This window comes from Staurois parvus, unplaced genomic scaffold (genome assembly GCF_062004578.1).
Source record: "Staurois parvus isolate SC_StPar_1 unplaced genomic scaffold, SC_StPar_1.0 ptg000214l, whole genome shotgun sequence".
Taxonomy (NCBI): domain Eukaryota; kingdom Metazoa; phylum Chordata; class Amphibia; order Anura; family Ranidae; genus Staurois; species Staurois parvus.
The window spans coordinates 1,082,664-1,107,318 of record NW_028318010.1 but is presented as its reverse complement, the minus strand read 5'-3'; the positions used below and the strand labels follow the sequence as shown (position 1 = coordinate 1,107,318).

General features: G+C 42.9%; 1 protein-coding gene across 1 annotated transcript in view; it reads right to left on the bottom strand.

Moving 5' to 3' along the window:
• TMEM54 (transmembrane protein 54) overlaps positions 1 to 22,377 on the bottom strand; it is a 75,075-nt gene extending 52,698 nt beyond the window's left edge. Inside the window, exon 1 of the mRNA XM_089678990.1 lies at positions 22,263 to 22,377. Within this exon, the coding sequence (XP_089535116.1) occupies positions 22,263 to 22,275 (13 nt within the window). The 5' untranslated portion in view covers positions 22,276 to 22,377. The remainder of the gene's footprint in view (positions 1 to 22,262) is intronic.
• Positions 22,378 to 24,655: the final 2,278 nt, after the last annotated feature.

The following is a 24,655-nucleotide window of genomic DNA, read 5'->3' as shown; positions in this document are numbered from 1 at the left end:
ACTCTAGCCCTGTTTCTCTATCACAGGCCTCAGCCTGCTCACTAGGCTGTGACTCTCAAGCCTCTTCTTTATTGGATAATGAGATGGCTGCTATATTTCTTAGCCAAAGCAGTGGTATGGAACCTGACCTTGATAGTCCTGAGAATTCTCCAACACTTCTTCCAGCTCCACCGTAGTATACGGGGGATGCGACCCTTATTGCTCGTTTTGCTAACCTGTTACAATGAGAATTGGATAAAGCTACTACTAAATTGGCAGCGGATCTGAAACAAGATTTTCAAGAATTGGGCCAACGTCTTGATAGTACTGAAAGTTGATGCGACAGTCCATAATGTGTCCGAAAACTCCAATATGATTACCGAATTGCAGGATTGACTGGATGAAGCTTACTCTAAAATTGATGAGCTGGAGAACCGGGCCCAACGTTACAATTTCCATATTGGGGGGGCTCTCGGAATCGGTCAAAGAGCTTACTAGCCTTGCTCAATCCCTCATGCGATCTGCAATGCCTGAAATTGATGATCTTCATACAGAGATTGATCGTATTCATAGACCGGGAGGGCCTCCTAGGGATGTTATTGTCAAACTTCATTTTTTCCGGGTCAAGGAAGCTGTCATGAAATATGGTAGAGAAAATCTGGAGATGGAACTTACGGGACATAAAATACAAATCTTTGCAGATATTTCTCCAACTACCATCCATAAATGGAGATCCCTCAAGCCATTACTTTCCCACTTGGTACGGCAGGATATCCGCTATCAGTGGGCCTACCCTTTCTGGCTTCAGTTTACCTACAATGGAAAACCTTATATGTTCTCTACATTTCAAGAAGGTGAAGAACTCCTGCTGCAATTGGGTATCATTTCCCATAGTTCTTAATCTCATTCTCTGTTGGGAGCCAACTCTCGTCCTCCACCGCTTTCACCGTTGTGGTCTGCTTCAACTTCCAGGAAGACGAAATTGCATCGAAACGCTACTTAAGGTTTTTCTTTTTGACTTCAGGGCTTTGTAATTTTTCCTATTTTTATGTGGTGGCTTCTCAGTGGTTCCCTTGGGAACATTAGCTGCCACTGTTAGGCTGTTGCAAGAAAACATTTTTTATATGGCTGTTTGTCCCAATGTGATCTTTATTCCTGCTGATATTTGTTCTTGTGGGATTCTGGTTATATTAATGTTTACATTATGCTGGTTTTTATTTTTTGTGCCGGGGGTGTCTTTGGGCCCTCCCAGACTTGGAAGACTCTCCCCTGTGTCAGGGTCCTGTCCATGGCAGAAGTTCTAGAAGATCTGGCATTTCTGCCAGTACCCTGCATGGCCGCAGAAGCACGCATCAGCCTCAGTTTGGTGCCAGACGGCCTTTATAAGGAGGCTCATCACTTCCTCAAGTTGCTGGATGATCTCTAGCTCCCTGTGCCTTGTTCCTGTTTCCTGTGATTTCCTGATACCGACTCGGCTTGCTCCTGGACTTGTCTACTCTGCTTTACCCCTGATCTGACCTCGGCTTAGCTTACGGATACTCTCTCTCGCTCCTCTGTGTATGACCTCGGCTATCCCATCTGACTACATCTGCTCTGATTCCCACCTGGTACCTGACCTTGGCTTGAACTGACTACCCAGTAAACATCTAAATCCCAGAAAGGCTTGCATATGATGCACAGGTGTCTCCTGTCTGCAGACCTATCTCCGTGCACCAGCTGTGCTTCTGAGTGGACCACCAACCAGCACTCCTACAGGCGACTTGTGCAATTGTGGGCCTGACTCCAGCTGTCCCACTCTCAGGGGAGTCCGGAACTTAGCCGCAAGGAAAGCCCTCTCTCCATTGGCCTCCATCACCAGGTACGTGATACCCTGAGATAGTTGTCTGGGTAGACCCCTTCCCTTGCAGGGCTTTAGTCCTGAAATCCTGGTTTATTCATATGTTTCGGTTGTGTTATAATGTGTAATACCAGACGTTGCTTGACACGTGGGTTTGAATACTCCACTCTTCTTTCTCTTTTTTTTCTGTTTCTGAGGGTCAGCTGTCCTTGCTATTGGTTAATCCTGATTTCTGTCATGCTCTGGGAGTGGATAGCTCTTGCCGACTATAGTTCACCAGTTATTGATCATGTCTCCCCAACGGTCTGACAGTGGGGTTATCCGATTGCTCTCTCATAATATCCTGGGGTTCGGCTCTCCTTCCAAACATATCAAGGCCTTTAATTCATACCGCTCTTTAGGTGCGGATGTCGTAGCCCTTCAGGAGACACATTTCCCCCCTTCTTTTACTCCACGATATGTCCACAAAGATTATCCTCTTTGTTATTTGGCTAATGCCAAAATTTTCACTTGGAGGGACAGACCAGGTACATTATTAGTATGCAAGCTGTCTCCTAATCATGCTCATGTGGCGCTTCCTAAAATTAGACTGACCACTGGTGTTCTATCTCAAGATCCCAGTAAGATCCAAGAGTTTCATTCCTTTTATACTGATCTTTACTGTTCACCTTGAGGGGACATCTCCTTATCTGTAAACAGTTTCCTGAGTTCTGTGACTCTTCCTTCTCTTCAGGAGGCCCATAGAGAATTAATGGATCAACCTATCACTTGCGAGGTGATTCAGAATGCCTTAAAAACCTTAGCTTCACATAAATCCCCAGGACCGGACAGCCTTCCTCATGATTATTATAAAGCTTTCCCTGACCTTCTGACTCCACATATGGCCCATTATTTTAATTATTTACAAGATGGGGGAGTGGTGCCTTCTGACGAAAATAAAGAGTTCATTAGTGTCATTCCTATAAAGATACTACTGCTGTCTCTAATTATCATCCTATCCCCTTGATTAATTGCGATCTTATGATTCTCACTAATGTTTTGGCTTTATGCCTTAATACATTTTTAGCTCATTATATTCATGATGATCAATCAGGATTTTTTAGCGGTCGTCAAACACTTGATCGAATTCGCCAAACTTTGGCACTACTGTCAGCTGTACAATCTAATTGGGACAATTCCTTGTCAAGGACAGTTCTGCTGTTGTCTTTAGATCTCCATAAAGCTTTTGACAGTCTGTCTTGGGACTATTTATTTCAGATGTTAGGTGCATTTGGGTTCGGCTCCTCATTTTTACTCTATTTTGTATTCCCTCAGCCCAGGTCTCTATTCGTGGATATAAATCAGCTCCTCAGCCTATTGGGAGAGGTGCTAGACAGGGTTACCCCCTTTCCCCTTTACTTTTTGTATTAGCAATGAAACCACTTGCTATAGCTATTCATTCTGACCCTGGTATCTTTGGTATCTACTGTGGCCAACGAGATCACAAATGTGCCTTATTTGCTGATGATGTCCTTATGTATGTGTCTGCTCCTCGAGTGTCTTTACCTAGTCTGCTCAGTTTACTTCACTGATTTTCTATGGCCTCGGGTCTTACTCTGAATTCCTCTAAAACAATTGCTTTAAATATTTCTTTACCCACATCGGAGGTTCAATTTCTTCGGGACAACTTCGATTTTCAGTGGGCCCCTCACTCTCTCCCCTATTTGAGGATCCATCTATCTATCTATCCCCCTCTTTTTAAATGACTCAAGACCGATTTACATAATTTGGCAGATCTCCCTTTATCCTAGTTTGGTAGAATCAATTCCGTTAAATGACGTTTCTGCCAAGACTGCTATATTATTTTCGGACTTTGTAAGTGTAAGATTTCCCGTCTGGGGACCACAATTGGCAATCTGCTGTCTCTGGCTTTATATGGCGGCACAGTGGCTTAGTGGTTAGCACTTCCACCTGGCAGTACTAGGGTTGTTGGTTCGAATCCCAACCATAGCACCACCTGCCTGGAGTTTGCATGTTCTCCCTGTGCCTACGTGGGTTTCCTCTAGGTACTCCGGTTTCCTCCCACACTCCAAAGACATGCAGGTAGGTTAATTGGATCCTGTCTAAATTGTCTTAGTATGTGTATGTATGAATGTGAGTTAGGGACCTTAGATTGTACACCCCTTGAGGGTTAGGGACTGATGTGTATGTACAATATATATATGTAAAGTGCTGCGTAAATTGACAGTGCTATATAAGTACCTGAAATAAATAAATAAATATGGTGAGGCAAACGTCATTGGGTCAATAATTAAACTTTATTTTCTCAGAAAAAGCATAGCGGTTTGGGACTTCCTAATCTTATGACTTATTTTTATGCGGCTGCAGCTCTCCTACACTACAGCTAGGGGCTATGTACCTCAATGGGTTGGCATTGAGGCCCTATCTTGTTGTCCGTATGCTATTGGCTCCTTTATGTGCCTTCCCAGTCGGTTGCGTCCTCCCATCCTCTGTCCTACATTATCATATTCTTTAATGATCTGGGATAGATGGCGGGCCCACAAGCCTTTATTTTCCCTACATACCCCTCTGGCCCCAGTCTTTTGTAATCCTGAATTCACACCTGGTTTAACATCATCTGTGTTTCAATGGTGGATCAATAAGGGCTTTTTGCGTATCGGGGATTATTTGGATGGACTTCGTCTATATTCTTTCCAGTATTTTCAGACAAAATGCCACCTGCCTTCTAGAGAATGGTTTTGCTATAATCAAATCATGTATTTTATCACTAGCAAGCTTAAATTACTAAGGGAACCCTGTATGCTTGAGGTCTCCTGTGGGGCTACGGGGGCAGTGAAAGGTTGTCTATCTAGTATATATGCTTCCCTTGTCGATCCAAATATTAAGCTCTCTTATATGGTGCACTGGGAAAGGGAATTGAATATTTCTCTGGAGTTAGACACTTGGTGGAATATGGCAAATGCTTTATCTAATATCTACACTCATTGAATTTAACTACAAAACTCTTCTTCGGTGGTATTTGGTCCCTACACGTCTTGCTAAAATGTACCCTTCTGTGTCAACCATCAGTTTTCAACACTGTGGACAGGAGGGTACAATACTCCACATATGGTGGAAATGCCTGTGGTGACTAGGTTTTGGATCCGTTTATTTAATTTCCATTACTCGGTAACGGGGGGTTAATATTCGTAAATCCCCTGAAATAGCTCTATTTTATTGCCCACTGATATTCCCAAGAAATCGGTTAAATTGATTCTTTATATCCTGTTGGCGGCGAGATGTACGATAGCCAATCATTGAAAACGGTCAGCAATATCGCTGGACTTAGTCAAACAGAAACTTTGATTCTGATTAATGATAAACTTACTAGTATACTTAATAACAATACTTCTAAATTTGAGAGCACTTGGAACTCATGGATTCGGTAAATTTCTGTTGTTTAACAGACTCTTGGCTAGTCCTCTCTCTTATTTCTTTTCAGGGTTTTATTCTTTACTTTTCTTCCTCAGTTCTTTCCTTCCTTTTCATTCTCTCTACTCTGGTCTACTATTTTAATGATATTATTTGTACCACTCTGTTTATGGTGCAATTTGCTCATAATCGATCAAAATCTGAATGTGCTACCAGTGTATTCCTCTCATTACGCATTATTGGTTGATTTTGTTGTTGTGTTGCTACACATTGTACTTGAATATACTGCTTCATTGCTTGATGTTCTACAACTCATCATGTTGGTGGGTTGCGTTTCCTGTCTTTTTGTATAATGGTTCTAAAAATCCTTAATAAACATATTGAAATATAAGTATGTTTAGTGCCCCTATTTTAAAATATACACTGTTCAAAAAAAATTAAAGGAACACTTTTAAAAACTATCAGATCTCAATGGGGAAAAATATCTGGATATCTAGAATGATATGGACTGGTAATGTGTTAGGAACACAAGGATGCCCCATCGTTTGATGGAAATGAAAAGTATCAACCTACAGAGGACTGAATTCAAAGACACCCCAAAAATCAAAGTGAAAAAATTATGCAGCAGGCTAGTCCATTTTGCTGAAATTTCATTGCAGCAACTTAAAATGGTACTCAATAGTTTATATGGCCTCCACGTGCTTGTATGCATGGCTGACAATGTCGGGGCATGTTCCCAATGAGACGACGAATGGTGTCCTGGGGTATTTCCTCCCAGATCTGGACCAGGGCATCACTGAGCTCCTGGCAGTCTCAGGTACAACCTGGCAGCATCAGATGGACCAAAACATGATATCCCAGAGGTGTTCTATTGGATTTAGGTCAGGCGAGAGTGAGGGCCATTCATTGGTATCAATTCCTTCATCCTCCAGGAACTTCCTGCATATTCTCTCCACATGAGGCCGGTCATTGTCGTGAACCAGGAGGAACCCAGCACTTACTTCACCAGCGTAGGGTCGGACAATGGGTCCAAGGATTTCATCCTGATACCTAATAGCAGTCACGGTGCTATTGTCTAGCCTGTGGAGGTCTGTACATCCCTCCATGGATATGCCTCCTCAGACCACCACTGACCCAACACCAAAACGGTAATTCTGAACGATGTGACAGGCAGCATAACATTCTCCATGGCTTCTCCAGACTCTCTCATGTCTGTCACATGTGCTCAGGGTGAACCTGCTCTCATCTGAAAAAACACAGGGTGCCAGAGGAGGACCTGCCAATTCTGGTGTTCAATGGCAAATGCCAATCGAGCTCTATGGTGCTGGGCAGTGAGCACAGAGCCCACTAGGGGATGTCGGGCCATCAGGCCACCCTCATGAAGTTTGTTTCTGATTGTTTGGTCAGAGACATTCATACTAATGGCCTGCTGGAGGTCATTTTGTAGGGCTATGGCAGTGCTCATCCTGTTCCTCCTTGCACAAAGGAGCAGATACTGGTCCTGCTGATGGGTTAAGGTCCTTCTACGGCCCTCTGCTACTTAACTGACCAGATCAATATCCCAGGAGTTTAATTGACTTAATGCTATGCTCTGGTTAAAAAGTGTTCCTTTAATTTTTTGAGCAGTGTATTTACAGTATATATAGTGGAAAATAGAGGATGGGGAATAGTTTAAAATAAGTAGGGGAGCATGACTGAATATGGCTGTTAGACAGTTATGATTATAATGCATTTCATAATGTTATATATCCAAAGTACATTATGTTTATAAAACTAAGCTCCCCTAACAGCTGTTGAATTTTTTTTTTAGTTTAGTATAATTATGCAATCCGAACAGATTATTCCATTTTTTTGGGATGCAGTAACCAAATCTATTTATATTGTTCCTATTTTTATTTTGTTTTCCACAGTCTAAATCACTGGGTTGCATATATTTTTAAATAGTATTAAATTTGAAGAGGTTTCCCAGGGCAAATGGTCACCCTTTCTTGTGTTTTTGCAACATTCTTTTACATTTTTTTCTGGTGTTAACAGCTGCAAGTGTCTACTATTGCACAGAAACAGATTTTGTTCAAAGTATTGTGGCACCGTCTGTACTTCCATCTGAAAGGATGGAAATATGACCTAAACATTTTGAATTTACAATGGTGTCCATGTTTCTCATCTAGGAAAGGTGAGAGTGTGACATAGAGCAAGTTTATATCACGTCTTGATATATGTGGTGTTTAGACCCAGTTAGTAGCAGTTCCTCTACAACTATGACATGTTCTATATAAAGCTTAATTTTAAAATAAAAGTGCATTGCACACAAATGCCAGAATTATTTTACAAAACAAAATCATATTGTCTGATAAAAAAACATTTTCTATAACCAATACTAAATAGGATGCATAAATTATAGCACACAAGCTGTGAATACTTTAATATGAATAATACATATATGAGTATTAGTCTGGCAGAACACAAAGATTTGTGCAGTCTAAAAGAAAGGCTTCTAGGGGTTCTACATGCTGGAACTGTGAAGGATAATAAAGCCAGATCTGGAAAATAAAACTCAATTGTCACAGCATTTATTACAGGAGTACAGGCCTAATTCATGAAAGCCTTGTGGCAGTTTTGTGAATAGTTCCCAAACAATTGACAGATTCTGGTAGTTCGTGTGTCATTTTCACAATGGGTCACTATTACTGCAACAGGTTCAAAAAGAATTACCTCCAGCTAGTGAATAAAGAAACTGGAGGTCATTAGGAACAACTTTATGTCACTGGTTGCTAGGATGCTGTTGACTACACAGCGTCACTGATTGCTAGGATGCTGTCTGCTATACAACTGACAGCGTACTAGTAACCAGTGATGCTGTGTAGCTGACAGCCTCCCAGCAACCAGCGATACTGTGTGGCTTAGGAGCTGAAAGAGTATTTTTGGTATGGACACTTTGGCCTTAGTGCTGCCCACTTCCTTTCCCCACCATGCTTCCATTTGATAAACTTATTTCCTGTTTCAGAGGCAGAATACCATTCTACAAAGTGTCTGCAAAACTCTGATTGGAAGAGGCTTGCTGAACAAAAAAAAAACAACTGAGGACAGTTAGGCAAAAGTCATCGTTTGACTGAATGAAAAAGAAATAAAAGCCCCCTGGATACAGCAGACATGGTTATCAAGCCAATGAGGACCAGCAGAGACCTGACTCAGAGGGAAGAGACCATAACCACAGACATATGAAGGTGTCACAGAACGCAATATAATCCTAACAGTGGTTCCAAATCCTTGCCACTCTAAAATCCAAAGTTTCATTCAAATGTTTTGTGTATAGATACACTTTATATATTCCCACATAAAATGAACATTGTATGTTCTGATTCATTGATTTAATATTTCCTTCATGTGCCATAGTTCTAGTTACACCACACCCGAAGGTAATTATATAATTGAATACCATCACATAGCTACATGCTTTTGAGTTAATTAAAAGAGACCTTCCCAGAAAATAATAAATCACTGCTGAATGGATTTTCCTTAGTTGGGGATCAGCTTCTAATAAAAGTAAACGGTGACATACAGTCGGGCAAAAAAGTATTTAGTCAGCCACCAATTGTACCAGTTCTCCCACTTAAAAAGATGAGAGAGGCCTGTAATTGGCATCATAGGTAGACCTCAACTATGAGAGACAACATGAGAAAAAAAATCCAGACAATCACATTGGCTGATTTGGAAAGAATTTATTTGCAAATTGTGGTGGAAAATAAGTATTTGGTCAATATCAAAAGTTCATCTCAATACTTTGTTATATATCCTTTGTTGGCAATGACAGAGGTCAAATGTTTCCTGTAAGTCTTCAAAAGGTTGGCACACACTGTTGCTGGTATGTTGGCCCATTCCTCCATGCAGATCTCCTCTACAGCAGTGATGTTTTGGGGCTATCGCTGGGCAACATGGACTTTCAACTCCCTCCAAAGGTTTTCTATGGGGTTGAGATCTGGAGACTGGCTAGGCCACTCCAGGACCTTGAAATTCTTTTTACGAAGCCACTCCGTTGCCCAGGTGGTATGTTTGGGATCCTTGTCATGTTGGAAGACCCAGCCACGTTTCATTTTCAATGCCCTTGCTGTTGGAAGGAGGTTTGCACTCAAAATCTCACAATACATGGCCCCATTCATTCTGTCCTGTACATGGATCAGTCGTCCTGGTCCCTTTGTGGAAAAACAGCCCCAAAGCATGATGTTGCCACCCTCATGCTTCACAGTAGGTATGATGTTCTTTGGATGCAGCTCAGCATTCTCTTTCCTCCAAACACGACGAGTTGTGTTTCTACCAAACTGTTCTATTTTGTTTCATCTGACCATATGACATTCTCCCAATCCTCTTCTGGATCATCCAAATGCTCTCTAGCAAACTTCAGATGGGCCCGGACATGTACTGGCTTAAGCAGGGGGACACATCTGGCACTTCAGGATCTGAGTCCCTGGCAGCGTAGTGTGTTACTGATGGTAGCCTTTGTTACGTTGGTCCCAGCTCTCTGCAAGTCATTCACTAGGTCCCCCCCGTGTGGTCCTGGGATTTTTTCTCACCATTCTTGTGATCATTTTGACCCCACGGGGTGAGATCTTGCGTGTAGCCCCAGATCGAGGGAAATTATCAGTGGTCTTGTATGTCTTCCATTTTCTAATTATTGCTCCCACAGTTGATTTGTTCACACCAAGCTGCTTGCCTATTGCAGATTCAGTCTTCCCAGCCTGGTGCAGGTCTACAATTTTGTTTCTGGTGTCCTTCGACAGCTCTTTGGTCTTCACCATAGTGGAGTTTGGAGTGTGACTGTTTGAGGTTGTGGACAGGTGTCTTTTATACGGATAACAAGTTCAAACAGGTGCCATTGATACAGGTAATGAGTGCAGGACAAAGGAGCCTCTTAAAGAAAAAGGTACAGGTCTGTGAGAGCCAGACATCTTGCTTGTTTGTAGGTGACCAAATACTTATTTTCCACCATAATTTGCAAATAAATTCTTTCCAAATCAGCCAATGTGATTGTCTGGATTTTTTTTCTCATTTTGTCTCTCATAGTTGAGGTCTACCTATGATGCCAATTACAGGCCTCTCTCATCTTTTTAAGTGGGAGAACTTGCACAATTGGTGGCTGACTAAATACTTTTTTGCCCGACTGTATTCTGGGAGATCTGTCTGATACACTTAAGCTGGTCATAGATGGTTCAAATCTTGGCCAGTTCAGCAAGTTGATCCATCAATCGACTTGGGAAAAACCAGCATGCCGAATTTTTACATGCGATTATTGCCAGTGGCTACAGCTGCTAGCAACAATCACAGTTTTCTCTCAGCAGGGATGGCTCCCTGTGCTTGGAAGAACACAATAGCTCCACGGGAGGTATTCCCCCATCAACACTGATTGTGTTGGTTGCAGGAAAGAAAAATCGCATCATCTGTAGTCTGCCTTAGATTGATTACCTGCCTATCTTGTAAAACCATTCCGTCAACCTGTCTAAACTTTCAAATCAGTGAGAGCATATCTGGAGGCTATGTGGTTGGTCTAGGTCAGGGGTGGGCAAACTTTTTGACTTGAGGGCCGCAATGGGTTCATATATTGGACCCGGGGGCCGGACCAAGAATAGATAAATGATGTGTATGTGTCATCCATAGTAAGTATAGTAATATTCCCCCATAGTAAGCATAGTAATTAATCCCCCATATAGTAATTCATCCCCCATAGTAATTCATCCCCCATAGTAATTCATCCCCCATATAGTAATTCATCCCCCTTAGTAATTCATCCCCCATATAGAAATTCATCCCCCATAGTAATTCATCCCCCATAGTAATTCATCCCCCATATAGTAATTCATCCCCCATATAGTAATTCATCCCCCATATAGTAATTCATCCCCCATAGTAATTCATCCCCCATAGTAATTCATCCCCCATATAGTAATTCATCTCCCATATAGTAATTCATCCCCCCTATAGTAATTCATCCCCCATATAGTAATTCATCCTCCATATAGTAATTCATCCCCCATATAGTAATTCATCCCCCCTATAGTAATTCATCCCCCATATGGTAATTCATCCCCCATATGGTAATTCATCCCCCATAGTAATTCATCCCCCATATAGTAATTCATCCCCCATAGTAACTCATCCCCCATATAGTAATTCATCCCCCATATAGTAATTCATCCCCCATAGTAATTCATTCTCCATATAGTAATTCATCCCCCATAGTAATTCATCCCCCATATAGTAATTCGTCCCCCATAGTAATTCGTCCCCCATAGTAATTCGTCCCCCATATAGTAATTCGTCCCCCATAGTAATTCATCCCCCCTATAGTAATTCATTCCCCATATTAATTCATCCCCCATATTAAGTCCCCAAGTCCCCCCTGTGTCAATTCACTTACCTTTGCTCCGCGCGTTCCTCTCGCCGTTCTGGTGTAGCATGAAAATCTGTCTCCTATGAGGATCTAGTCCCCCTCGACGTATCTGTGCATGTGCCAGTTTCAGGCATTAGCAGCCGATCGGCGATCTCCGGCACATGCGCAGATACGTCGAGGGGGACAGATCCTCATAGGAGACAGATTTTCATGCTACACCGGTCTTCAGGGCGGACTGTGAGAGGAGCCTAGCGGGAGCCTAGCTCCGCGGGCCGGATTAAAAGGTCCGCCGGGCCGTAGTTTGCCCATTGCTTGTCTAGGTCAATCTACAGGGCATCCAGAAAGTATTCACAGCGCTTAACTTTTGCCACATTTTGTTATGTTACAGCTGTATTCCAAAATAGATTAAATTCATTTTTTTTCTCAACATTCTGCAAACAATACCCCATAATGACAACGTTAAAGAAGTTTTCTCCAGACATGATGCTTGGCATTCAGGCCAAAGAGTTCAATCGTTGCTTCATCAGACCAGAGAGTTTTGTTTCTCATGGTCTGAGAGTCCCTCAGGTGCCTTTTGGCAAACTCCACGCGGGCTGCCATTTGCCTTTTACTGAGGAGTGGCCTCCATCTGGCCACTCTACCATACTGGCCTGATTGGTGGAGTGCTGCAGATATGGTTGTTCTTTTGGAAGGTTCTCTTCTTTCCACAGAGAAACGCTGGAGCTCTTTCCATCGGGTGCTTGGTTACCTCCCTGGTTAAGGCCCTTCTCCCTCGATCACTCATTTTGGCCAGGCGGCCCGCTCTAGGAAGATTCCTAATGGTTCCAATCTTCTTCCATTTACGGATGATGGAGGCCACTGTGCTCATTGGGACCTTCAATGCTACAGAAATTTTTCTGTACCCTTTCCCAGATATGTGCCTTGATACAATCCTGTCTCGGACAATTCTTTGGACTTCATGGTTTGGTTTGTGCTCTCACGTGCACTGTTAACTGTGGGACCTAATCAAGGAAACACCTCAAGGATGATCAGTGGGAACAGAATGCACCAGAGCTCAATTTTGAATATCATGGCAAAGGCTGTGAATACTTACCTACATGTGTTTTTTTTTGTTTAGTTTTTTTTAATAAATTGCAAAGATTTCAAAACAAACCTCTTTCATGTTGTCATTATGGGGTATTGTTTGTAGAATGTTGAGTAAAAAATGAATTTAATCCATTTTGGAATAAGGCTGTAACATAACAAAATATGGCAAACGTTAAGCACTGTGAATACTTTCTGGATGCACTGTAAACTTCAGGAATCTATTAGTTTTAGACCTCTATCTATTGCCTCTTGGAATATGTTGATGTGACTTCCCAACACACATACCACTATATTAGCATTTTCTAATTTTCTGTACAACAGCAGCACTAGGCTAGGAGTGGGAGAGGCAGTTCTAGAAGTCAATCCAGTGTGCTATATACATGTGTGCTGACAAGGATCATGAGATCGTGAGATGGGGTGCTGATGCTCAGTTACTGTCCAGTCATGGACTAGGTGTAAGGAGATGACCTAGCTTTATTTCATATCTGCAGTAAAAAAAAGTCAGGTCACCAGAATGGCTGTCCTGTCTGGCAAAGATATGGAAAACTCAGGACTGCATGAGAGTTCAAAAACTGTTTGGCAGATGAAACAGCTCTTTGTCTGGAGTTTGATATTAGTATTTCTGGTACTGTAAGCTATAACATTAGATCCCTCTTTTGTTTCATCACCCACGAATTCGAGGTGGATGAGGGAATCCATCCAGCTGCACTATTGTTTTCTGACAGCAGGACAGCAGGACTCCTCTACTCTCAGAACACACTGATTGAATGAAAATATACCAAGAGTCTAATTTGAGAGGAGTCGTTCATTAGATCGACTCCTCTTGAACAGGAACGGCCATAGACGGATACAAATTCATCTGGTCCCTGCTGAACCAGCTGAGTTTTGATCCATCTGTGGTCAGCCTAATAGTTTAGACAATCACAAATTATGTGTAAATAATATAGACCAGGGGTCTCCAAACTTTTTAAACAAAGGGCCATTTTAATGTCCTTCAGGTTTTAGGGGGGCCGGACTGTGGTAATCGGGAATAGAAATTGTTCTGGCATCAGAGAGAGTAAACAATGCATCTTTGGTATTAGGGGGAGGAACAGCACCCCATCATTGGTGTCACTGGGAGGAATAACGCCCTATCATTGGTATCATTGGTAGGAATAGTGCCCCATTGTTGGTGTCAGCGAAAGAAATAGTGCTCTATTGTTGGTGTCAGTGGAAGGAATAATGCTCCATGATTGGTGTCAATGGGAGGAATAGAGTCCCATCATTGGTGTCAGTGGGAGGAATAGTACCCCATTGCTGGTATCCGTGGGAGGAATAGTGCCCTATCATTTGTGTCAGCAGGAGGAATACAGCCCTATCATTGGTGTCCAGTGGGAGAAATAGTGCCCCGTTATTGATGTCAGTGGGAGGAAAAGTGCCTCATCGTTGGTGTCAATAAGTGGAATTGTACCCGGTTGTTGATGTCAGTAGCAGGAATTATGCCCCATTGTTGGTATCAGTGGAAGGAATAGTGTGTTCTATCAGTGTGAGCAAAAGTGTCCCAGGGGCCAGATAGAAGCAAGCAAAGGGCCGCATTCGGCCCCTGGGCTGCAGTTTGGAGACCACTGATATAGACTGATTTGAGCACTTGTCACAACTAAATACCTACTTATATGGGTATTGCTTAACAGCAAACGTTTTGTAATTCAGAGCAGCCACTCCAGATACCCATGCAAAACCATGCAGCCAGGTCCTCAACCTCCACTGTAGCATCAGCACAGCACGAGCAGGCTGAACTGAGCTGCAGAGAGAACTTGCATGATTTCAGTGCTGTAAACCTGGAGGATTAATTGGTGCACAGTGCTTACAGCTACAGAGGTCAGTGTGGGCTTGATTTAAAGTGGAATTCCAGGCTTACAATAACAACTCTTAATCCTAACCCCTTCTAACACCTATGCTAACTATCCTATGAAACTGCCCCCCCCCTTCTAACACCCATACTAGCTACCCAGTGGAAAACAAATGCATATACTTACCTATTCTCAGGCTGCTCCAGTCTGGTCACATGATCCCCCTCTGTCAGCCAGCGCTGGCTGCAGGGGAGAGGAGAGAGCCCACCGATAAGAGCTGGAATGCCTGAGTGGTAATAACACCCATAGGCTTACTATGGGTTATCCATGGTCAGGTCTTCCTCCTCTCCCCTGAAACTGCTGCTAGCTAACAGAAAAGAGCCAATCACATGACTGGACCAGAAAAGCCTGAGAATAAGTATATACTGTAGGTCTTTTTTCAACAGGGTAGTTAGAATGAGTCCAGAATTCTACTGTAAAGCTCATTTACTGATTGTTAAGAAAATTTAAATAATTAATATTTATTCATTGAAAGGACACCCATCATAAAAAGCAATCTGACACTGGTGACCTTCTTCTGAAAATATTAGTACCCTGAAAGTTTTGAGCTTCAACAATGCTCAGTCAGGACTCACAACAATTATAATGCAAAATGAATCAGTGAAAAGTCAGGATTAGCATGACAGCCAGGTAATAGCAATTCTTACAAAGATAGGTCTTCTTTGGCAGGCTACATTTCCTGTGACAGGTTTCCTTTGACAGATATTGAGTGAATTTGGCAAAACAATTTATGAATTGTCAGCTGATATAAGTTGACTATTTGTGTGGATGGTGAGACTGGTTAGTGCTAAAGAGTCTTTTGCAAAGGTAGAGGGTTTCAATTATATTTAACTTTAAAGCAAACAGATTGTAATTATTAACAATCTGTTCTGTTCAAGGCCATGACTGTTAACTAATGGGATATTTGTTTAACTGCCATCTGCACAGGGATGGATTTCCTAAGAGAATGCTTTACATCCCTAGATATTACTAATAGTAGCAATATGGATCAATTACATTTAATGGCCTAGTTATCTGGTTTTACATATTGGAAACGCACGTACTAAGTTTTCCTGAACATATAGTACATACACAGAATTTTGAACTGATGCTACCCAAGGTACTGTATATAAATATAATCTAAATCTATACGCTTATAAGATCTAAGGAACAATCAACCTTCTGGTCTCCTGTTATACCCATGCCGTTATCAATATATGTATATATACACTGCAGATCCTACTGTAAAATGGTATAAATAAATAATAAGAAACTCCGTATGTAACTACACAACTACAACAAGCTCATCCCCTTTTGTCACAACACTTCACTAATGTTTTAATGGGAAATATGAGTGGAACAAAAAAATAAATGGAAAGCATAAACAAAGAAGAATGATAATAGTAAAGGGTTTATGCTGTCCCGTAGAATAATTTAGCCGTAGGCGCATGTTAAATTTAATGCGCAATAAGTACTACTAGGAATATAAACACTCTTTCATTATAGTAGGTACATCAAGCAGACACACTGCATTATTCAGCTGGACAAAATATCTCTAGCGAGAGATTTGCAGCAAGAATATGCACATCATGGCCTTTATTTTAAAAAAAGGCCAAAGTGCAATCAGAAATTGGTTTCAGACTATTGTAGTTCCATGCAGCTAATCAGAAATATTGTTTTCAGACCTAAGCCTCATAGTGGTTGGTGCAGAACAGTGTTGTCACTACTGTTTGTTTTAATTAATAAATGTCTTCCTGCAGCGATTATGCACATGTTCCTGACCCGCACGTATGTAAACCTAGCCTAAAGGCTCACTTTTACTACTCAGGCTGCATAATAGGGCATATTTTATTTTTTGTCTATGATGTTTTGGTGTTTAACTGTACAAAGTTGTCTAGTGACAGCAGAACCCTGTAGAGGTGGACCACTGCTGTCATACAGAGTTCAGCAGTCTGACATATCCCCTACTCCACAGTGGCTAAATGTTTAGCCCTTCCGGCTGGCAGTACGAGGGTTATTGGTTTGAATCCCAACCACGGCACCATCTGCCTGGAGTTTGCATGTTCTCCTTGTGACTGCATTGATTTCCTCTGGGTACTCTGGTTTCCTCTAACACTCCAAAGACATGCTGGTATGTTAATTGGCTCCTGTCTAAATTGGCCCTAGTATGTGTATGTATAAATGTAAGTTAGATTGTATGCTCCTTGAGGGTTAGGGACGGATGTGAATGCACAATATATGTATATAAAGCGCTGTGTAAATTGATGGAGCTATATAAGTACCTGAAATAAATAAATACTCCTCACTTCAACCAACATCCCTGCTCAGGAAGGGCAGATTAGTAGAATTAACCCTCCAGTGACCCAGCTCATGTGGACAAACCCATCAGCACTGTGTACTCAATGTGTGTGCATTAACCTCTTAGCACCCATTCCTCTGCTTAGGACTTCTCTTCATGTTCTTTAATCTGTTCTAAGTACCTTCACATTTACCCCTCAACAGCTAGTCCCCATCAGGTTTTTAGCAACCCAGCATGCAAAGGCATATATGCTTTGTAAGAAGAAATCACTTCTCGGATGTCTTGACTGATAAAGGATTGAGAAATATTGATTTAGGCAGACTCAATTTACAACTAAGAAAAGTTAATTGGAAGGGTTTACACACACTGTCTCGCCTGCTGTCATACCCTCTGTGCTGTTCTCCTGTATATAATGCCTGCTGTCATATCATACACAATTATCTTCTACACATACTGCCACCTGTCATACCTTAGAGACACTTCTGCTGCACATACTGTCCATGGCCATACCCTCCATACTCCATACCTGTGCATATTGCCCACTGTTATTATAGCCACATCATTTCCGACATTATACCCTCTACACCCCTCCCCTGCACATACTGCCTGCTGTCATAGACTCTGCACTCTCCTCTTGCATATATTGCCCCCTGGCATACCCCCTACACTCCTCTCCTGCACATACTGCCTCCCATCACGCCATTCCCAATCCTCTCCTTTACATGTTGCCCGCTATCATACCCCCCATACACCTCTCCTGCATCATACTGTTATCTCTCCTGCACATTCTGCCCCTTGCCATACCCACCACACTCCACTCCTGCACATACCTCATCTGTCATAGCCTTCATTCCTGATATATTGCCATTTGTCATATCATCCACATTCCTCTCCTGCACATACTCTACTTCATCTGTCATACCCTTTATTCCTGCACATACTGCCCATTGTCATAAACACTACATACCTCTCTTGCACATACTGCCCACTGTCACACACTCTTCTGCTGCACATGTATCACCCTCCTAGTTTAGCTAGGGGGAGCTAAACCCTGATGGGTAGTGAGGAGCTGGTTAGCAGCTCGGGTGAGATAGCCAGAGCTTTCAAATTCTGGTCAGGACTGAGAGACTTTGCAGGCCAGCCCTTCTGGAATTTCCCCCTGCTCTGAGGCTTTCAGAGGAGGGCATTGGAGGAAGTGGGTAGATTTGAGGAGTGGCTGGTTGCACTCTTGAGGGACCTCAGCCAATCCCCAACAGGAGGCTTGGCAAGGGGCTGGGACTCTCTTAAATGTGGAAGAGCCTGCTTAGTAGCAGTAGTTTGGTGGAATAAGGAGATAGGAAGATATGAGGTTGGAGGAGGAAGGCTGCCAGGAGACCTAGTGGGATGGGGCCTGCCTGTGAGCTGGAAAGGAGGAAAGCTCGGGGCTCACTCGCCCCCTGAGAGAGGACCACCTGTTTGGCAGGGAAGGAGCGGCCCGGCTGATAGACTTGGTAGCAGCAACCATCCCACAAGGGGTACAGGAGAGGATCTGAGCAAGTACACCTTCACCCCCTGGGGCGATAGGGGAAGGAGCATTCTGCTGGGAAACCAAATTAGCCTCCTACTAGTGACTGTGCACCTACTTTAAAGGATCCCCTGCTCAGGAAAAAAATCTCCAGATTGCTGGGTGAAGAGGAGTTCATCTAGGGTCTGGGGTGATACAACTAGAAGTTGATGGCTAGCAGAGAAAAAAAAGCCGTGAATAGACACCCTCCTCTTCTGCACATACTGCCCACTGTGACACACTCCTCTGCTGCACATACTGCCCACTGCGACACCCTACTCTGCTGCACATACTGTCCACTGCGACACCCTCCTCTGCTGCACGTTCTGCCCACTGCGACACCCTCCTCTGCTGCACATACTGTCCACTGCGACACCCTCCTCTGCTGCACATACTGTCCACTGCGACACCCTCCTCTGCTGCACATTCTGCGCACTGCGACACCCTCCTCTGCTGCACATTCTACCCACTGCGTCATCCTCCTCTGCTGAACATTCTGCCCACTGCGACATCCTCCTCTGCTGCACATTCTGCCCACTGCGACACCCTTTTCTCCTACACATACTGCCCACTGTCACACACTCTTCTCCTACACATAATGCCCACTGTCACACACTCTTCTCCTACACATACTGCCCACAGTCACACACTCTTCTCCTACACATAATGCCCACTGTCACACACTCTTCTCCTACACATAATGCCCACTGTCACACACTCTTCTCCTACACATACTGCCCACTGTCACACACTCTTCTCCTACACATAATGCCCACTGTCACACACTCTTCTCCTACACATAATGCCCACTGTCACACAATCTTCTACACATAATGCCCACTGTCACAAACTCTTCTCTTACACATAATGCCCACTGTCGCACACTCTTCTCCTACACATAATGCCCACTGTCACACATACTTCTCCTACACAAAATGCCCACTGTCACACACTCTTCTACACATAATGCCCACTGTCACACACTCTTCTCCTACACATACTGCCTACTGTCACACACTCTTCTCCTACACATAATTCCCACTGTCACACACTCTTCTCCTACACAAAATGCCCACTGTCACACACTTTTCTACACATAATGCCCACTGTCACACACTCTTCTCCTACACATACTGCCCACTGTCACACACTCTTCTCCTACACATAATGCCCACTGTCACACACTCTTCTCCTACACATACTGCCCACTGTCACACACTCTTCCCCTACACATAATGCCCACTGTCACACACTTTTCTAACCATAATGCCCACTGTCACACACTCTTCTCCTACACATACTGCCCACTGTCACACACTCTTCTCCTACACATAATGCCCACTGTCACACACTCTTCTCCTACACATAATGCCCACTATCACACACTCTTCTACACATAATGCCCACTGTCACACACTCTTCTCCTACACAAAATGCCCACTGTCACACACTCTTCTACACATAATGCCCACTGTCACACACTCTTCTCCTACACATACTGTCCACTGTCACACACTCTTCTCCTACACATAATGCCCACTGTCACACACTCTTCTCCTACACATAATGCCCACTGTCACACACTCTTCTCCTACACATAATGCCCACTGTCACACACTTTTCTACACATAATGCCCACTGTCACACACTCTTCTCCTACACATACTGCCCACTGTCACACACTCTTCTCCTACACATAATGCCCACTGTCACACACTCTTCTCCTACACATACTGCCCACTGTCACACACTCTTCTCCTACACATAATGCCCACTGTCACACACTTTTCTAACCATAATGCCCACTGTCACACACTCTTCTCCTACACATACTGCCCACTGTCACACACTCTTCTCCTACACATAATGCCCACTGTCACACACTCTTCTCCTACACATAATGCCCACTGTCACACACTCTTCTCCTACACATAATGCCCACTGTCACACACTCTTCTCCTACACATACTGCCCACTGTCACACACTCTTCTCCTACACATACTGCCCACTGTCACACACTTTTCTCCTACACATACTGCCCACTGTCACACACTCTTCCCCTACACATAATGCCCACTGTCGCACACTCTTCTCCTACACATAATTCCCACTGTCACACACTCTTCTCCTACACATAATGCCCACTGTCGCACACTCTTCTCCTACACATACTGCCCACTGTCACACACTCTTTTCCTACACATACTGCCCACTGTCACACATTCTTTTCCTACACATACTGCCCACTGTCACACACTCTTCTGGTGCACATTCCTCCTATTGTCATACCTTCTACACTCCTCTGCTGCACATACTGTCCACTGTCACACATTCTTCTGCTGCACATACTGTTGTTGTCATAACCTCCATAGTACTCTCCTGCACATACTGTACCTTCCCCTTTCATTCCCTTCATTTCTGCACATACTGCCTGTTGTCACACCCACCACACCTCTCCTGCCCATACTGCCTGCTGTCACATATTCTTCTGATGCATTTACTACCCACTCCCAATCTAGAAAGGGCACATTTTTCCTGATAATTATAATACCATATTCTTTACTTGGTATGCAACCTGACTGTATAAAACAAGTAAAGATAAGGTAGGGCTGCCACTGATCTTAGATGCACTTTAACACAGCACATAGATAGGACATATTTATAGTGAAGTTTTACCTGCAGTGAACGTTTGGCTACTGTCAGAGTAACTGCTTTGAAAGCATGCCCCGTATTATAAGTGGGGCCTTAAGGTTCCTGTACACATTTAGATCTCTTTGTCTACAAATAGTCTGGGCGATGATCTAATGTCTATAGAGCACTTGCAGACAACACAGGTTGGCGGTTATAGACTTGTCAAATATTATTGTGTAATCTCTGTACAATCCATTTTAGATATAACAAAACTATGTAATATTAAGAAAAATGTAAACATTTCAATAAAAAAGAAACAAATCAGGCAGGCTTTTACACTACATGATTGGTGGTAGATCTAAAGGAGACTGTATAGTATATGGCCAGCCATAGCAATTAGCAAACCTTGTCCAATCAGTATTATATACCACCTAATAATTTGAGGAAAAGGGGGGGGGGGTCACTCTGTTCCAGAATGATGAGCAGCCTAGTACAGATCCCTGGGGGTCAGCACCTTTTAACAATTTGTTAAATTGTTTATGGTCTATAAAGTATTGTAAATTGTTTCACCGAGAGCAAGGAATAAGGAGAAATCTGTATATGGGCCAATGACCACCATGATCATCTTCCCAACTCAGATGAGCTTGAGGTGATTGTAGCCGTATTAGTGCATTTGCGACAGAAACAATTGAGTACTGTCCGTGATACTTTTTTTATTTGCACTAACAAACAATTTTGAGGACAAGCTTTCGGGGAGTGTCCCCTTCTTCAAGGTCCAAGCAGTACTAATCATAGTACTGCTTGGACCTTGAAGAAGGGGACATTCCCCGAAAGCTTGTCCTCAAAATTGTAAGTTAGTGCAAATAAAAAAAGTATCACGGACAGTACTCAATTGTTTCAACTCAGATGAGAAATTCTCAACCTCTCACAGTTATTAACCCCTTCACCTGTAGGATATGCTTTTGCATGAGCACCAGTAACCACTGAGCCAAAGGCAAATCCTGGGCTTGTTAATATATAAGTGCTATATTGGCTGAAGGATAAAGCAGAGTCAAATAAATAAATAAAACAAGACACAGCGTACGTGTTACAGGATCATTCACTGAAATTATCATAAGTATGTGTGTGGGAGTGTAACCTAACTCACATTCCTCTCTTCATTATATCTCATTTAACCAGCATTAATAGATTATGGTACCATGATCAATAAAAAAGGCAAACTTACTGGGTCCACACATGGCTTTTGTTGATGTCTTCTCACAGTTTTCTCTTCAGATCCATGTCCCTTGTTTCTAAATTTCTCTCGGCAGGATCCACCATGGGCGGCTCCAAATTCCAACCAGTCAAACTGGTTTGTAGGCTCCACCTGGATTCTGGCTTTTTATTTATCAGCACAGCAGGATGTCTCTGGGTTATCAGTAGTATTCAAAGTGACAATACAACCATTACAATTAGAATGAAATAGGCCAAAGGGAGGCAAAAAGCACTCTTCTGTGAAATGGAATAAAGTGAAAATGTTTTGTCCTCATTATGGCCTCCTTTACACTGGCTAATGTAATAGGCATTTAGGGCACGCTTTTGCTATTTCCCAAATAAGTAACAAACGCAGCTCACAATGTAGAAATGGACAGCGAACAGAACTGTTCACATTTAAAAATTGTTTAGTGTTTGCATTGCTTCATTTCAGTGTACTACAAACACAACGCTAATTGTGATGTCTGGGAAGTGTTTGTTTCCATTCTAATGTATGGTAATGCGCTGTGAACCCACCTGTAGTGGACTTCTCCAGAGCTTCCCCCATCCTCTGGAACTCTCTACCCCAATTTATCAGACTATCGCCTACTCTGCTCACTTTTCGGCGATCTCTGAAAACCTCTTCAGGGAAGCCTATCCTGCCCTCAGCTAATAATGGAATCTTCTACTCTTCCTACCAGTCCATCACCCACAGTTTCTACCTTTTGTACCAGTAGCCCCTCCCTCCTAGATTGTAAGCTCGGAGGAGCAGGGCCCTCCTATCCCTCTAGTATTGAACTGTATTGTTACTGCATTGTCTCCCGTTATATTGTAAAGCGCTGAGCAAACTGTTGGAGCTATATAAATCTTCTATAATAATTATAGTGTTTATGGCACACTTACAGCACATCTATTTATCGACTTGTGGACTGCCCATCTGTAATGTACTGCGGATGGGCAACTGCTCTGGGGAAAGCAAGGTACCCGTAAGTCACCTGATACTTCAGGGTACGCATGGGCGTGTGCGTCTCCCCACTGTCATTCGTTACAGGAATAGTTCATCAGCGGGTCCTGGCCAATGATTTTTGTCCAGGACCCTGCTGATCTCCTGCAATGAATGAAGAAGCAGTCCTGTACCTGTATTTGTAAATAAGCACAGGATCTAGCTGGTTTTTCTCTCCCTGGATTTCACACTTTTTACCCACACACCCACACTTAACCCTTTGATCACCCCTTTCACCCAGCCAGTGCCATTAATACAGTGTCAGTGTACATTATTTTTCACTGATCACTGTATTACTTCCGCTAGCGACATCAGATAGCGTCAGGTAGTGTCAGGGTCAGTCAGCTAGCGTTAGAATGTCTGCACACTACTACACTCATGGTATAGGTCACTGATCAGGGCCATTGCTAGTATAGTAAGAAGAGCTGAAATTGAAGCGCCACACCACTGTTAAAAGGTCCAGATACAAATCCATTACAAGTCAGGGGTATAATCTGAGAAGTATCCAATGCGTTTCGTCAGTCCAATTGCCCCCTTCAACAAGGCTTGACTGGCAATAAAGTGAACAGACCAGAAGTGAACTGGACCTACAGTGGTATTTATTTCAGTGTGAATTAAAAGCAAAGGCCTAATCAGCAGCTTGTTTGGCAGCCTGCAAACTTTAACAAACAATTGGGTATTATATTATGTTTTTGTGCATTCAAATTCAAAAAAGAGTATTTTTTCCAAACAAATTGTGTTTGAAAAACTACTGCGCAAATACAGTGTGAGATAAAACTAATTGCAACACCCACCATTTTATTCCCAAGGGCCTCTGCTTTGAAAAAATATATCATGTGTGGGGGTTCAAAATAATTTTCTAGCCAAAAATACAGAATTATTTCATGCAAACAAAAAGTGTTAGAAAAGGCTTGGTCTTCAAGTGATTAGAAGAGTGAGTGATGTGTAGCAGAAGCTTCTGAAGTTGGGTATAAAATGCCAGGACAGTTTAAACACCCCCAAATTACTCCTTTTTGGAAAGGAGACACCCCAAGGTATTTGATAAGAGGCATGTTGAGTTCAAGGAAGATTTTATTTTTATGCCACAAGTTCTTGGAAAATGTGAAATTACACTCCAAAATGCATTTTGCTACTTCTCCCGAGAATGGGAATACCACATGTGAGAGACTTTTGGAGAGCCTATGCACTTACGGTGGCCAAAAACCAATGACCAGCATCAAGCTATCAAAGGCCATAATTTTCTCATGTTGCTTCCTCACTATCTATCACAGTTTTGGAGACCTTGAAATGCCAGAATAGTACAATCACCCCCCCTTCCCCAAATGACCCTGTTTTGGAAAGTAGACACCCCAAGGTATTTGCTGGGAGCCATGTTGAGTTCG